The sequence below is a fragment of the Nerophis lumbriciformis genome, linkage group LG21, assembly GCF_033978685.3.
Source record: "Nerophis lumbriciformis linkage group LG21, RoL_Nlum_v2.1, whole genome shotgun sequence".
Taxonomy (NCBI): domain Eukaryota; kingdom Metazoa; phylum Chordata; class Actinopteri; order Syngnathiformes; family Syngnathidae; genus Nerophis; species Nerophis lumbriciformis.
In genome coordinates this window covers 3,713,274-3,731,654 of record NC_084568.2, presented here as the reverse complement: position 1 = coordinate 3,731,654, position 18,381 = coordinate 3,713,274, and the positions used below count along the sequence as shown (strand labels likewise).

General features: G+C 40.5%; 1 protein-coding gene across 3 annotated transcripts in view; it reads left to right on the top strand.

Annotated features, from left to right (window-relative positions):
• calcr (calcitonin receptor) overlaps positions 1-18,381 on the top strand; it is a 107,394-nt gene that overhangs the window by 43,478 nt on the left and 45,535 nt on the right. For all 3 annotated transcript variants that reach the window (XM_061983225.2, XM_061983226.2, XM_061983223.2), the window contains exon 14: positions 15,662-15,788. In XM_061983225.2, coding sequence (XP_061839209.1) covers positions 15,662-15,788 — 127 coding nt within the window. The remainder of the gene's footprint in view (positions 1-15,661; positions 15,789-18,381) is intronic.

The window sequence follows — 18,381 nt, the reverse complement described above, 5'->3', positions numbered from 1 at the left end:
ATATATCTAATATAGACGATGCAAGGCATTAGTGAGGTTATAAAGCTTTTGCCTGTTAAAGAATGAGGAGACTGATCCAATGCAGCACAGACATTCGCGTGCCACGCTGTCACGGCTCAGACGCACACCAGTGCGCAATCATATGGGAGCCGCGCTGAGCGCACCTCCAAGCGCATCTCGCTGCCGGCGACGGCCGGGTATGGGCCCGACGCTCCAGCGCCATCCATTTTCAGGGCTGGTGGGTTGTTACACACTCCTTAGCGGGTTCCGACTTCCATGGCCACTGTCCTGCTGTCTATATCAACCAGGGTGAGCCCCACCCCTTTCGTGAGCGCACTGCGCGCGGAGTGACCCCTGTTACGCGCCCCCGGCAACAGGGGTGGCGGGCAGGTAAGCTGCGCGGGCGGAGCGCGCGGAGTGACCCCTGTTACGAGCCCCCGGCCACGGGGGTGGCGGGCAGGTAAGCTGCTTACCTGCTGCGCGTGACGCCGGCCGCGGCGAAGGCGGACGAGGCGGGGTGTCGGTGCGGTGGGCGCGGTGGTGACCCTGGACGTGCGTCGGGCCCTTCTCGCGGATCGCCTCAGCTACGGCTCCCGGTGGGGCCCTCTCGGGGGAAGGGGCCTCGGTCCCGGACCCCGGCGAGCCGTCCCTTCTCCGCTCCGTAAAAGTGTCCATCTCTTTTTTTTTTCTTCTTCTGTTGTGGCATATGCAGCAGGTGCCTGCTCGTTTTTCGTATGTGGGTAACAACATTTAACTATGTATATATATTTCCCAATTGGTTTAACTGCCACCCGCCTGAATCTATTTAAAATCTTTTTTTTTTTTTTCCCAACCGCCCGACCCGACCCGCGGATAAAATCAAATTTTTTTTAATTTCATCCGCCCGATCCGCGGATAATCCGCGGTTGTGCCCGCAAACCGCGCATCTCTAATACATATATATATATATATATATATATATATATATATATATATATATATATATATATATATACCCCCCATACAGCAAAAACGTCTCAACTAACATTGGACACAAATTCCTCAATCTGATTGACAAACACTTTCCCAAAGACAACACCCTAAGAAAAGTATTCAACAAGAACAACATTAAATTGAGCTACAGCTGCATGAACAATATACGACAAATCATCTCAAACCACAACAAAACAATTGCAAATGAGCCGTCGGCCCCCAGACAGAGCGACTCCAAAACCAACAAAGGCTGTAACTGTCGAAAGAAACCTGATTGCCCTCTCAACGGGGGGTGCTTACAAACATCAGTTGTCTACCAATCTAAGGTAATACGCAAGGACATTAACACATCCGACACATATGTAGGATTAACCGAGGGAGAATTCAAAACCAGATGGAACAATCACAAGGCTTCTTTCAGGAACAAAAACCTGCGAAATACCACAGAACTCAGCAAACACATTTGGGACCTCAAAGACAATAATGTTGAATATTCAATAACATGGCAAATTCTTGCATCCAGCACACCTTACAATAGTGGTAATAAAAGATGCAACCTATGCTTGAAAGAGAAACTGTTTATCATATACCGTCCAGACCTGTCATCCCTCAACAAGCGCAGCGAAATTGTATCAGCATGCCGCCACAGACGGAAACACCTCCTAGGTAACACATGAGCCAATCACCACGCCCCTACACCAGCCTGTACCCACCCACTCTGTGCCCTATATAAACCATGGTATGTGAATGCTCCCATTAAAATCTCCTGATGATTGAGGGAACCCCCTCATGAAACAGGCCTGTAGAGATGAAATAGTCTTGTGATTTTTTTCCCACACATACATACATATATATATATATACTGTATATATATATATATATATATATATATATATATATATATATATATATATATATATATATATATATGTATGAAATACTTGACTTATTGAATTCTAGCTGTCAATATACTCCTCTCCTCTTAACCACGCCCCCCACCCCCCACCTCCTGAAATCGGAGGTCTCAAGGTTGGCAAGTATGAACTATGATGAGCATCTCTATCCTGGAATAGGTTCTGTATATTGGATGGTAGAGAGTTTTGGGATGCCCTAAACATCATTTGAGCAGTTTTAAAGTTGATCACATGGTGCAGTTGAAGTTGCTTTAACTCCATGAATAGTGGATTTGAATGATGTAAGTAGTGAACATTGGACACAATCCTAATGGCCTTTTTCTGCAGAGTGACTAAAGGCTGTAGATGAGATTTATAACAATTTCCCCAGACTTCAACACAATAGTTTAAATACGACATAATAAATGAATGATACAATAACAGCAGAGCGTTGGTGTTCAGTAAATGACATCATCTCCTCATCATTCCAACACATTTAGCAACTTTTGTCCTCAGGTAATTTATATGAGGCTTCCATGATATATTTTCATCTATTACCACTCCTAAGAATGAATTTTGTTGAACGTATTCTATTGGTGTATCATCAATAACGATCCTGATGGGTATATTACTTTTGCCATTGCTAAAGAGCATGATTTTGGTCTTCTTTAAATTCAGAGACAATTTGTTGGTATTAAACCAAGTTTTGAACTCCTCAGTTACAGAGGCCAGAAGTTGCTTCACGTCGTCACCTGCACACAGGGCCGGCCCCTGGCATAGGCCGTATAGGCAAATGCTAAGGGCGCCGTCCACCAGGGGCCGCCACGCCAGTTCCACAAATGTTGGAGAAAAAAAATAAATTTTGGTACTATTACTTCTAAATACAAAAAATAATCACACGTTAATTAAAATGCAAAGTAAAGCCTATATAATAGAAATATTATTTGTTACAACATTACCCCCCCCCCCCCGCACGGTGCGCCCCCTCCCTTCCCGTATCATGACTCTTTTTGGACGTCACCACATCAAAAAATCAACACAAGATGTCAAAACGGCCAAAACTGTCAGGTGCCCAGGGAAGAAAAAATTGAAAAGAAGAGGAGGAGAAACGAGAAAAAGACAGAGGTAGCAGGTAGGTAACGTTAGCCTACATGAAATTATTTGTCTGTTACAGAATGTGATAGTAACCTGGCTATTTAGCATTAAGCTAATGTTATATGATTCGGGAATTGCTAATCAATACATAGCTAGTTCTGTTTTAACGTCGGGTTAATATTGTGGAGGGGGCTAAATTGTTATGGAAAATAATAATGTAACGTTAGGTAATTACAGTACTCCCACCTTACATTCCTCAGGGACATTTGTATTAGATCTTTTAAGCAGGTGTTTTTTGTTTACATTGTTATTGCCTTCTGGTTAGCTAATGTTTGACCTGCAGGTAATAGTCACTTTTCCACCCCTTTATATATGAGGTTTAGTTGTAAGCCTAGTTGTTAAAGTGCACATCATTAATGTTAATTAAGCAATATGTATGTAAAAAATATTGTATTTCATATATTCATTTTTTATTTTTTGCATTCATTTATTTATTCATATTTTTTTTATCTTGTTAACTATTCTGATTGTTAATTTGCTTTCTTTAAGTAAAAAAAAAGGTCAAAGACAAAGCTATTCGGTTTCTTGTGAGTATATACACTTCACTGCCGATGTGGGGGGGCGCCACCTAAAATCTTGCCTAGGGCGCCAGATTGGTTAGGGCCGGGCCTGCCTGCACATGTAATGCTTGTATCGTCAGCAAAGAAGAAGAACTTCATTATAAATAGTGTGGGTCCCAGTATGGACCCCTGGGGGACTCCACAGGTTATGTTCATGAGTGTAGATTGATGTTGGTTGATCTGAACAATCTGCTGTCTCTCATTCAAGTAGCTCTTCAGCCATCTCACAGCCAATCCCCTTATGCCATAGTTTTACACTTTATTTACCAAAATCTGGTGGTCAATGGTATCGAAAGCCTTTTGCAGGTCTTATAACAAATGTGTTCTTCTCGATACCATTAGTAATGTTCTCTATTAAATCAATTAAAGCTAATGAAGTTGACCTATTTTTGTCGGAACCCATATTGACAATCAGATAATAATTTGTGCTTTTCAATGAAGCCACAGGGTCTATTATCAAATAGTTTTTCCAATATTTTTGACAACTGTGGCAGAATTTGCCGTTCGAATTTGGAGGACCAGTCATGGACAATTTAGAGTGAAAAGCAAAAGTTATTTTCACTCGCATACAAAACATTCTAACTTGGATTGTTTCCCTGGCTTGGAGACTCTCCTGAAGGACAGTGCAGGGAAGACACAACAAACTCCCTTCTTGTCTCTCATGGACACACACCTGTTGACTTTGGACTGACTAGCGACTGCACGACATCAAGGCCGCGGAACAGAGACACACAGCAGGCTTACACACACACATGCATCCACAAAAAAATATACGCCACACATACAGTACATACCCCAGCCCCAATCCAACGCCCTTGACGCGAATCCCTTAGGGGTGACGGACGGATGGGCAGCGCCTGAATAGCTGCAGCCTTCCACCATGGCCCCCCACTCCCTCCCCTCTGTTGCTAGATATCTGGAGATGTATGTTGTAATATGTATATGTGCTTTGCTATGGAGGTTTTTTCCCACTCCAGACTGGGCCCCCTTAGGAGCCCAGTCTAGATTGTATTTTTTTTACTCATCCTTCCTCAGCGTTTACCTTTTTCCCATCTTTTACGGGGCACCTTGTGGCGACCCATCAGCGTTCCTGTTCTGTAACCCTGTACACTGTTTGTCTAATCTTGAACGGGTTTGTGCTGAAAACAAAGTTTCGTTGTACTTGTGCAATGACAATAAAGACCTACCTACCTACCTACCTACTTACCAGTGCGCAATTGCACAGGCGCAAACCTTAGAGGGAACGTTGGTGACAACCCTCTCCTCGCTCTGTGTGCTTTTTTAAACATATGAGACGTATTTGCGTATTACGTATTACCCCACCCCCCATCCAACGCCCTTGACGCGAATCCCTTAGGGGTGATGGATGGATGGGCAGCGCCTGAGGAGCTGCACCCTCCCACCGTGGCCCCGCACTCCCTCCCCTCTGTTGCTAGTCTCGAGATGTATGTTGTAATATGTATATATGCTTTGCTATGGAGGTTTTTTTCCCACTCCAGACTGGGCCACCTTAGGAGCCCAGTCTAGATTGTATTTTTTTACTCCTCCTTCCCCAGCGTTGACCTTTTTCCCATCTTTTACGGGGCACCTTGTGGCGACCCAACCAGCGTTCCTGTTCTGTAACCCTGTACACTGTTTGTTTATCTCATCTTGAACGGGTTTGTGCTGAAAACAAAGTTTTGTTGTACTTGTGCAATGACAATAAAGACCTACCTACCTACCTACCTACTTACCAGTGCGCAATTGCACAGGCGCAAACCTTAGAGGGAACGTTGGTGACAACCCTCTCCTCGCTCTGTGTGCTTTTTTAAACATATGAGACGTATTTGCGTATTACGTATTACCCCACCCCCCATCCAACGCCCTTGACGCGAATCCCTTAGGGGTGATGGATGGATGGGCAGCGCCTGAGGAGCTGCACCCGCCCACCGTGGCCCCGCACTCCCTCCCCTCTGTTGCTAGTCTCGAGATGTATGTTGTAATATGTATATATGCTTTGCTATGGAGGTTTTTTTCCCACTCCAGACTGGGCCACCTTAGGAGCCCAGTCTAGATTGTATTTTTTTACTCCTCCTTCCCCAGCGTTGACCTTTTTCCCATCTTTTACGGGGCACCTTGTGGCGACCCAACCAGCGTTCCTGTTCTGTAACCCTGTACACTGTTTGTTTATCTCATCTTGAACGGGTTTGTGCTGAAAACAAAGTTTTGTTGTACTTGTGCAATGACAATGAAGACCTACCTACCTACCAGTGCGCAATTGCACGGGCGCACACCTTGGAGCATGGGTGTCCAACTCTGACCCGCGGGCCAAATGTGGCCCGCCGTGTAATTTAATTTGGCCCTTGAGGCAATATCAAATTAACATTAGAGCTGGCCCGCCGGTATTATACAGCGGCGGTGCCACATTCGCCGCTAATACTCATACTTGCCAACCCTCCCGATTTTCCTGGGAGACTCCCGAATTTCAGTGCCCCTCCCGGAAATCTCCCGGGGCAACCATTCTCCCGAATTTCTCCCGATTTCCACCCGGACAACAATATTGGGGGCGTGCCTTAAAGGCACTGCCTTTAGCGTCCTCTACAACCTGTCGTCACGTCCGCTTTTCCTTCATACAAACAGCGTGCCGGCCCAGTCACATAATATATGCGGCTTTAACACACACACACACAAGTGAATGCAAAGCATACTTGGTCAATAGCCATACAGGTCACACCGAGGGTGGGCTTATAAACAACTTTAACACTGTTACAAATATGCGAACCCACACCAAACAAGAATGACAAACACATTTCGGGAGAACATCCGCACCGTAACACAACAGAACAAATACCCAGAACCCCTTGCAGCACTAATTCTTCCGGGGACACTACAATATACACCCCCCGCTACCACCAAAATGTTGATATTTACCTCAGAAGGCTGCAAATAGAAAAGGGGCATTCAATTTTTTATTTAAATTTTATTTAACATACCATTGATGTTTTTTCGTTTGGTTTTTGAAGGTTGATTTTGCACTATTAAGTTATATAAGCGTTGCTTGTTCAATATTCAGCGTTTCTTTTGCTACTTCAAGGCTTGAATGTTTGATTCATTCATTATTGTTATTTTATTTTCACATTTATTATTAGCCTGTGGAAAAAGTTAATGTTGATATTTACCTCAGAAGGCTGCAAATAGAAAAGAGGCATTCAATTTTTATTTAAATTTAATTTGATATGCCATTGATATTTTTTAATTAATTAATTAATTAAATTTGACAGCGATAAGCAAACATGTAGCATACTAGCTGGCGGCTAACGTCCCTCCACAGTGCAAAGCTGCTTCTAAGTTGGCAAATAAACCACTTTTCTTATCTACTTTTTACTTTCATTTGACCTTATTTTTACTTACATTTTACCTTTTTTTTTCATCCACTATTTACATACTTTTGACCATTTATCACTTTATACTTTACCTACCTTTTTTTGCCTTGTTTTTACCTCCTTTTGACTTTCTTTTTACCTACCTATTACTTTTTTAAACCTTTTTACCTATTGTTTCAGATAATTTTTACTTTCTTTTACCCTCTTTTTACCTTTTTTTTTTTTTTTTCCCTTATTTTGTATCCAATGTTTACTTTCTTTATACCTACCGTATTTTCCGCACTATTAGCCGCACCTAAAAACCACAAATTTACTCAAAAGCTGACAGTGCGGCTTATAACCCGGTGCGCTTTATATATGGATTAATATTAAGATTCATTTTCATAAAGTTTAGGTCTCGCAACTACGGTAAACAGCCGCCATCTTTTTTCCCCGTAGAAGAGGAAGCGCTTCTTCTTCTACGCAAGCAACCGCCAAGGTAAGCACCCGCCCCCATAGAAGAGGAAGCGCTTCTTCTTCTACTGTAAGCAACCACCCGCCCCCGTAGAAGAAGAAGAAGCGCGCGGATATTACGTTTCATTTCCTTTGTGTGTTTACATCTGTAAAGACCACAAAATGGCTCCTACTAAGCGACAGGTTTCCGGTTCATGAAAAAACGCAATCTCTCCATCCGCACACGGACTACTATTTCACAGCAACTGCCTAAAGACTTTCAAGAAAAGCTGGCTACTTTCCGTGCATATTGTAAAAACAAGATAGCTGAAAAAAAGATCCGGCCAGAGAACATTATCAACATGGACGAGGTTCCACTGACTTTTGATATTCCTGTGAACCGCACTGTGGATACAACGGGAGCACGTACGGTGAATATTCGCACCACAGGGAATGAGAAGTCATCCTTCACTGTGGTTCTAGCTTGCCATGCTAATGGCCAGAAACTTCCACCCATGGTGATATTCAAAAGGAAGACCTTGCCAAAAGAGACCTTTCCAGCCGGCGTCATCATAAAAGCTAACTCGAAGGGATGGATGGATGAAGAAAAGATGAGCGAGTGGTTAAGGGAAGTTTACGCGAAGAGGCCGGGTGGCTTTTTTCACGCAGCTCCGTCCATGTTGATATACGACTCCATGCGCGCCCACATCACGCTGGTTTTTAATATATTATTAAAGTTTGACTGACCTATCTGACTGTTTTTTTGACATTCCCTTTAGCGCAGTTAGATGCGGCTTATAACACGGGGCGGCTTATAGGTGGACAAAGTTTTGAAATATGCCGTTCATTGAAGGCGCGGCTTATAACCCAGGGCGCCTTATGGTGCGGAAAATACGGTACTTTTGACCTTCTCTTTTTACCTACGTTTTACCTTTTTTTAACCTACTTTTCCCTTTTTGTTTACCAACTTCTTACCTTATTTTGTTACCCAGTTTTCACTTTCTTTTTACCGTTTTTCTTTGACCTCATTTGAAGCTCGATTTTGCATGTCACTATAAAGTTATATAAGCCTTGCTTGTTCAATATTCAATGCAAAACTTGTTTGGGTCCCTATCAAAAGGTTCATTTGTTCAACCTTGGCCCGCGGCTTTGTTCACTTTGACATTTTGGCCCACTCTGTATTTGAGTTTGACACCCCTGCCTTAGAGGGAATGTTGGTGACAAGCCTCTCCTCGCTCTGTGTGCATTTTTAAACACATTTTTGTGCATCATTTGATGTTATTGTTGTACTATTAAGTGACAGTTTGTGACAATGCTGAGATTTCTTCCAAGTAAAGTACAGAGAAGTTTGTGGGCTCCTTCATTCTATTACGTTACCCAACAGGGGGTCCTTGTGCTGTTGGTAATATTTGCAATGGCTCCCTTGTTGGGTCTGTCGTTGCATTCTACATTTGGAAAAAAAAAAAAAAAAAACCTTGTGTGCTTACCGTTATGGAGTCTGGATCTTGTACCAGTCCTTTGCAGAACTTTCTCTCCGCCATCGTTCATCTCCCTGCAGATGCAGGATCACCAATCTTAAGACCTGCTGGGAGGAAAAATGAATCAAAGTGACAAGTTGGCTCTTTCTTCTAAGCGCAGAACCACTCCGAGTCCTAAAGTGTGTGCGTTACAAGATCCAGACGTGAGGCTTACGAGGGAATGTGGCGGCTGAAGCCGTGATCGGTCCACTAAACATTTAGATCATCATGGTTTGCAGTTTGTCCACAGGAGCACGGATATTCTCAGAAACAGCCATTCTAAAAATACATTCACCAGCTGTCATTGTGTCCAATCAGTAGAGGTGGGCAATACTGAGAATGCTGGTATCTAGGGCTGTGAATCTTTGGGTGTCCCACGATTCGAATCAATATTGATTCTTGGGGTCACGATTCAATTCAAAATCAATGAACGATTTTTTTCCCGATTCAAAAGGATTGTCTATTCATTGAATACATAGGATTTTAGCAGGATCTACCCCAGTCTGCTGACATGCAAGCAGAGTAAAAAGCTTGTATAATTGTAAAGGACAATGTTTTATCAACTGATTGCAATAATGGACATTTGTTTTAACTATTAAATGAACCAAAAATATGACTTCTTTTATCTTTGTGAACATATTGGACACAGTGTGTTGTCAACAGAGGTGGGTAGTAACGCGCTACATTTACTCCGTTACATCTACTTGAGTAACTTTTGGGATAAATTGTACTTCTAAGAGTAGTTTTAATGCAACATACTTTTACTTTTACTTGAGTATATTTATAGAGAAGGAACGCTACTTTTACTCCGCTACTTTTATCTACATTCAGCTCGCTACTCGCTACTAATTTGTATCGATCTGTTAATGCACGCTTTGTTTGTTTTGGTCTGTCAGACAGACCTTCATAGTGCCTGCGTTTCAACAAATACAGTCACTGGTGACGTTCACTCCGTTCCACCAATCAGATGCAGTCACTGGTGACGTTGGACCAATCAAACAGAGCCAGGTGGTCACATGACCTGACTTAAACAAGTTGAAAAACTTATTGGGGTGTTACCATTTAGTGGTCAATTGTACGGAATATATACTGTACTGTGCAATCTACTAATAAACGTTTCAATCAATCAATCAAAACTGTGAAGGAAAAAAAGACAATTTTTCCCGTCAAAAGCCTAAAGACTGACTGCACAGTTCCTGTCTTCACAATAAAAGTGCCGCTCCATCGCGCATGCGCTTTCAAAATAAGAGTCTCCGAAAGCCAGCGCAAACAAGCTAGCAAGCTACGGAGTTTGCCGCCAATGTATTTCTTGTAAAGTGTATAAAAACGAATATGGAAGCTGGACAAATAAGATGCCAAAAACCAACCACTTTCATGTGGTATTAGACAGAAAGGAGGAACTTTTTTTCTCCTCCATTTGAAAACGTGGACGTTATCATCACTACTGTCTGATTACAATCAATGCAAGTCATCAGAATCAGGTAATACACCAACTTATATTCTTGTCTTCATGAAAGAAAGGAATCTATATGTGTTAAACATGCATGTATATTCATTAAAACACCTTTAACATGTAAACAAAAACGGCAAAATAAATAAATATAAATTATATACTGTATATATATATATGTGTGTGTGTGTATATATATATATATATATATATATATATATATATATATATATATATATATATATATATTTATGTGTGTGTATATATATATATATATATATATATATATATATATATATATATATATATATATATATATATGTCTTAATAAGGTTATCCAAAAAATAGTGCTCGATACCGTAGTAGAGCGCAATATATGTATGTGTGGGAAAAAAATCACAAGACTATTTCATCTCTACAGGCCTGTTTCATGAGGGGGGGTATCCTCAATCATCAGGAGATTTTAATGGGAGCATTCGCATACCATGGTTTATATAGGGCACAGAGTGGGTGGGTACAGGCTGGCGTAGAGGCGTGGTGAGCATGAGCCAATCACCACGCCTCTACGCCAGCCTGTACCCACCCACTCTGTGCCCTATATAAACCATGGTATGCGAATGCTCCCATTAAAATCTCCTGATGATTGAGGGTACCCCCCCTCATGAAACAGGCCTGTAGAGATGAAATAGTCTTGTGATTTTTTTCCCACACATACATATATATATATATATATATATTTATATATATATATATATATGATATGATATGTGTGTGTATGTTACTCATCAGTTACTCAGTACTTGAGTAGTTTTTTCACAACATACTTTTTACTTTTACTCAAGTAAATATTTGGGTGACTATTCCTTACTTTTACTTGAGTAATAAATCTCTAAAGTAACAGTACTCTTACTTGAGTACAATTTCTGGCTACTCTACCCACCTCTGGTTGTCAAGCTTATGAGATGCGATGCAAGTGTAAGCCACTGTGACACTATTGTTCTTTTTTTTTAAATTTTATATAAATGTCTAATGATAATGTCAATGAGGGATTTTTAATCACTGCTATGTTGAAATTGTAACTAATATTGATACTGTTGTTGATAATATTCATTTTTGTTTCACTACTTTTGGTTTGTTCTGTGTGGTGTTTGTGTCTCCTCTCAATTGCTCTGTTTATTGCACTTCTGAGTGTTGCTGGGTCGGGTTTGGCATTGTTATGGTATTGCTGTGTATTGTTTTGTTGGATTGATTAATTAAAAAAATAAAAAATAAAATAAAAATTTAAATACATTTTTAAATCGATTTTTTAAAAATGAGAATCTATTCCGAATCGCACAACGTGAGAATCGCGATTCGAATTCGAATTGATTTTTTCCCACACCCCTACTAGTATCCATCCAATACAGTACCAAGTAGGGTTGTACTGTATACCAGTACTAATACAGAATCGCTGTACTTATGAATCAAAAACGGTACTATACTCTGTTTGAAAAGTACCGTTTTTTTGTGACATTTTGAGACATTGCTGGTTTTACGAGTAGAGGAGCATGTTCGGCAGCGCACACACACAGAGTACTTACAAGCAGACACAGTGTGTAGACAGAAAAGGGAGATTGGACGGTAAAACCAGATAAAGGTGAAGTTATAACACTGAAACACCCTCAGGAAGAGGTGCTTTAAGACATAGCTAGCTAGCTAGAGGCTAAATTCCACCCGCAGTGTTTCTAATCCTTGTCTCCATGGCAACAAATAAAGTAAGTTTCTTACAAGTATCATTATCACTGCAGGATGAGGAATAGCTAAACATGCTTCACTACACACCGTAGGAGGATACAATAGCTCACCGCCGTCACAATGTAAACAAACGCCATGGGTGGATCTTCACCTGACATCCACTGTAATGATACCAAGTACAGGAGCGTATCTAGTCGAAACTAGATATTTGTTTCCTTTTTTTAAAAAACCATTATGTTTATAAAGTCAGTAAATCTGTCCCTGGACACATGAGGACTTTGAATATGACCAATGTATGATCCTGTAACTACTTGGTATCGGATCGATACCTAAATGTATGGTATCATCCAAAACTAATGTAAAGTATCAAAGAAGAGAAGAACAAGTGATTATTACATTTTAACAGAAGTGTAGATAGAACATGTTGAAACAGAAAATAAGCAGATATTAACAGTAAATGAACAAGTAGATTAATAATCCTTTTTTACAGTTTGTCCCTCATAATGTTGACAAAATAAAAGAATAATAAATGACACAATATGTTACTGCATACGTCAGCGAGGAATAGCTAAACATGCTTCACTACACACTGTAGGATACAAATGCCATGGGTGGATCTACACCTAACATTTACTGTAATGATACCAAGTACAAGAGCGTATCTAGTCGATACTATGATTAAATCGATATTTTTTATCGTCACAAAATCTTAAAATCTTAAATTATGTTTATAAAGTCAGTAAATACGTCCCTGGACACATGAGGACTTTGAATATGACCAATGTATGATCCTGTAAATACTTGGTATCGGATCCATACCTAAATGTGTGGTATCATCCAAAACTAATGTAAAGTATCAAAGAAGAGAAGAATAAGTGATTATTACATTTTAACAGAAGTGTAGATAGAACATGTTGAAAGAGAAAATAAGCAGATATTAACAGTAAATGAACAAGTAGATTAATAATACATTTTTACAGTTTGTCCCTCATAATGTTGACAAAATAATAAGTACAAACCCCGTTTCCATATGAGCTGGGAAATTGTGTTAGATGTAAATATAAACGGAATACAATGATTTGCAAATCATTTTCAACCCATATTCAGTTGAATATGCTACAAAGACAACATATTTAAACATCTTTTTTTTGCAAATAATCATTAACTTTAGAATTTGACGCCAGCAACACGTGACAAAGAAGTTGGGAAAGGTGGCAATAAATACTGATAAAGTTGAGGAATGCTCATCAAACACTTATTTGGAACATCCCACAGGTGAACAGGCTAATTGGGAACGGGTGGGTGCCATGATTGGGTATAAAAGTAGATTCCATGAAATGCTCAGTCATTCACAAACAAGGATGGGGGTGAGGGTCACCACTTTGTCAACAAATGCGTGAGCAAATTGTTGAACAGTTTAAGAAAAACCTTTCTCAACCAGCTATTGCGAGGAATTTGGGGATTTCACCATCTACGGTCCGTAATATCATCAAAGGGTTCAGAGAATGTGGAGAAATCACTGCACGTAAGCAGCTAAGCCCGTGACCTTCCATCCCTCAGGCTGTACTGCATCAACAAGCGACATCAGTGTGTAAAGGATATCACCACATGGGCTCAGGAACACTTCAGAAACCCACTGTCAGTAACTACAGTTGGTCGCTACATCTGTAAGTGCAAGTTAAAACTCTCCTATGCAAGGTTTATCAACAACACCCAGAAACGCCGTCGGCTTCGCTGGGCCTGAGCTCATCTAAGATGGACTGATACAAAGTGGAAAAGTGTTCTGTGGTCTGACGAGTCCACATTTCAAATTGTTTTTGGAAACTGTGGACGTCGTGTCCTCCGGACCAAAGAGGAAAAGAACCATCCCGGATTGTTATAGGCGCAAAGTGTAAAAGCCAGCATCTGTGATGGTATGGGGGTGTATTAGTGCCCAAGACATGGGTAACTTACACATCTGTGAAGGCGGCATTATCAATCAATCAATCAATCAATCTTTATTTATATAGCCCTAAATCACAAGTGTCTCAAAGGGCTGCACAAGCCACAACGACATCCTCGGTACAAAGCCCACATACGGGCAAGGAAAAACTCACCCCAGTGGGACGTCGATGTGAATGACTATGAGAAACCTTGGAGAGGACCGCATATGTGGGTAACCCCCCCCCTCTAGGGGAGACCGAAAGCAATGGATGTCGAGTGGGTCTGACATAATATTGTGAGAGTCCAGTCCATAGTGGATCCAACATAATAGTAAGAGTCCAGTCCATAGTGGGGCCAGCAGGACACCATCCCGAGCGGAGATGGGTCAGCAGCGCAGAGATGTTCCCAGCCGATGCACAGGCGAGCGGTCCACCCCGGGTCCCGACTCTGGACAGCCAGCACTTCATCCATGGCCACCGGACCCCCCCCCCCCCCCCCCCCCCCCCCAAGGAAAAGGGGAGCAGAGGAGAAAAGAAAAGAAACGGCAGATCAACTGGTCTAACAGGGGGGCTATTTAAAGGCTAGAGTATACAAATGAGTTTTAAGATGGGACTTAAATGCTTCTACTACATTAATGCTGAAAGGTACATACAGGTTTTGGAGCAACATATGTTGCCATCCAAGCATGGACGCCCCTGCTTATTTCAGCAAGACAATGCCAAGCCACGTGTTACATCAACGTGGCTTCATAGTAAAAGAGTGCGGGTACTAGACTGGCCTGCCTGGAGTCCAGACCTGTCTCCCATTGAAAATGTGAAGCCTAAAATAGCACAACGGAGACCCCCGGACTGTTGAACAACTTAAGCTGTACATCAAGCAAGAATGGGAAAGAATTCCACCTGAGAAGCTTCAAAAATGTGTCTCCTCAGTTCCCAAACGTTTACTGAGTGTTGTTAAAAGGAAAGGCCATGTAACACAGTGGTGAACATGCCCTTTCCCAACTACTTTGTCACGTGTTGCAGCCATGAAATTCTAAGTTAATGATTACTTGCAAAAAATAAATAAAGTTTATGAGTTTGAACATCAAATATGTTGTCTTTGTAGTGCATTCAATTGAATATGGGTTGAAAATTTGCAAATCATTGTATTCCGTTTATATTTACATCTAACACAATTTCCCAACTCATATGGAAACGGGGTTTGTAGATAAATGACACAATATGTTACTAATTACTAATTAGGAGTCTTTGTTTGTTTACTTACTTCTGCAAGACTACTTGTCTAGTATGTTCACTATTTTATGTAAGAACAAACTTGCAATAATAAACGTATGTTTAATGTACACCAATATTTTTTCTTAAAATAAAGCTAATAATGGCATATTTTGTGATCCCATTTATTTAGAAAAGTATCAAAAAGTACCGAAATACATTTTGGTAGCGGTTACAAAATATTGGTATCGTGACAACACTAGAATGTGATATCAAAAAGAGTATTTATTAACACACACAAGTAGCTGTTGAGTACCCGCATCCATTCCTAGCGGGAATTGGTACCGTATTGGTTGAAATGTAAACCCATCCGTAGGTATAAGGCAAAATAATAGTTGTTTAGAAGAAGATTGCATTGATTGAAAGAGAAATGTTGATGTGTGTTGATGCAGGAGTCTGAGCTGCCAAAGAATCACCCTGCACAAGAACCTCTTCTGCTCGTATGTGCTCAATTCTGCCCTCACCATCATCTACCTGGTGGCTGTGGTCAACAATCCTGAAGTCGTGGGCAGAAACCCCGTGAGTTGACCTTCTTTGCATCACAAAAAGCAGTGAAGTGAGTCTTTGTGCTGCCAAATGTTCACAACAACGTTCCAGGGACACGCAGATTACTTCTGTTGTGTGAAATTAAGTGAGACTTATTCAGCCATCTGAAAAATTATTTAGACACAGGAAATGCGTATTTTTGCAATGGAATTTTCCAAGTAGAAATAATTCAAGAAGTTTTTTTCCATCCATCCCTGACGTCTTCACTGTGTCACTCGCTAGACTGTGTTGGTTTTTTTTGGTTATGGAAAATCCCCGAAAACATTACATGAGTTATTAAAACCGCTTCTTTGAAGCAGATGATAAATCCTTCTGGCAGGAAAGCCCCGCTATCAGGACTGATCATAAATAAACCTTTTAAGAACTAATCCTGTTTGGAATGAGTACACGTTGACTTTTGTGTCACCCATATAGAAACAAAAAGGGATTAAGTTCAAATAAATAATAATAATTAATGTACAAAGAATAATTTTATACACAATCATAATTCGTCCCAAATGTTTTTATTTTATATACAGTATATATATATACACATATATATATACATACACACACACACGTTAGGTCAGGAAAAAACACAGAGGCTATGTCATCCCGACAAGCCTGTTTCGCAGGGGATTTTATTGAAGTAAATAAATAAAATAAAACCAATCAACCATCAATAAAATCCCCTGACGAGCAGGGAAACCTGCGAAACAGGCTTGCAGGGATGATATAGCCTCTGTGTTTTTTTCCCTGAACTAACGTATATTCCATTTTACCTCGGTATTGAGCACTGTATAACGGATAAACCACAGAAAACTCAACTAATATTATATATATATATATATATATATATATATATATATATATTATATTATGTCTATAACACATATATATACACACATATGTGTATATATATATGTGTGTGTGTGTGTGTGTGTGTGTATATATATATATATATATATATTTATATGTGTATATACTGTATATATATATATATATATATATATATATATATATATATATATATATATATATATATTTATTTATATGTGTGTGAAAATCACTGATGTAAACCACAGAGAAGTGTTTTGCATTTAGAAAAAAATAATAATGATATGGCTAATTTAACGCGCCCTATAATCCGGTGCGCCTTTTGTATGAAAATAGACCTGACTAGACCCGCTTAGCAGCAGTGTGCCTTTTAATGCGGTGCGCCCTACGGTCCAGAAAATACGGTACTTGCATTATTATCCCACAGGGAGTCCTTATGCAATGGGACATAAGGACCTATTGAATTTGTAAGGTTTTATTAGGGCCCGCACGGCCCATTGCAAAAGGACTCCCACAGGGAGTCCTTATGCAATGGGACATAAGGACCTATTGTATTTCTAAGGTTTTATTCTTATTAGGGCCCGCCATGGCCCATTGCAAAAGGACTCCCACAGGGAGTCCTTATGCAATGGGACATAAGGACCTATTGTTATTCGTCCGTTTTATTATTATTATTTATTATTCTTCCGCAGCTTTGCGCACTACTTTGACCCCCTTAACATGCTTCAAAACTCACCAAATTTTACACACACATCAGTAATATACGGCAAAACTTTTTATCAAACAACCAAACCTCAAAACTCAAAATTGCGCTCTAGCGCCCCCTAGGAAAAAAAAAAACTAGACTGCCTGTAACTCCCACTAGGTAGGTCGGAAAAACATGAAACAAAATCCTCTATGTAGGTCTGACTTAGACCTAGTTCTCATAATTGTACATCCTCGGGCTAAAATCAACAGGAAGTTGGCAATTCCCCCTTCAAGACAAAAAAGTACTAAAAACAGTCAGTTTTGCTTCTTTGAGCTGTAATTTGACCCCCTTAACACGCTTCAAAACTCACCGAACTCTACGCACACATCAGGACTGGCAAAAATTGCGATCTAATAAAGAAACCTAACCCCAAATTTAAAAATTGCCCTCTACAGCAATTTTTTAATAAAACTGATAAAAAAAACTGCTCCTCGGAAGAAAAGAATTACAAAACTGCCTGTAACTCCCACTGGGAAGGTCGGAGAGACATGAAACAAAAACCTCTATGTAGGTCTCACTTAGACCTACTTTTCATAAATTGACAACCCCCAGCAAAAATATACAGGAAGTTTGCTATTCCCCCTTCAACACTACATTTTTGTAAAAACCGGTCACCTTTCTTCAAACATTATCTCCTCTGAGCGCGTTTGTTGTTTCGGCTTCAAACTAACACAGGAGAGAGATTGAACCCTTCTGATTAAAAGTTGGCGAAAGAGTTGTTATACCTGCTCCGGTTTGGATTTTATGACCCTTCAAAGACCCGCTGCGCTGATGCTGCTGCGGTGCTGTTTTTTTAAGATGGCTGCTTAAAAGCAGGAAGCACCAACGTGCCCACACAATGCAGACAAGGTAGGTACACTAGACAAAAGTATTGGGACACTTCAGACTAAAAGTAGACAAAAGTATTGGGACACTTAGGACTAGCACCTGCCAAATACGCGGGCCCGACAAACGCTGCTTGCAGCTTTAATTATTCTTTATTCTTCCGCCGCCTCTTTGAGC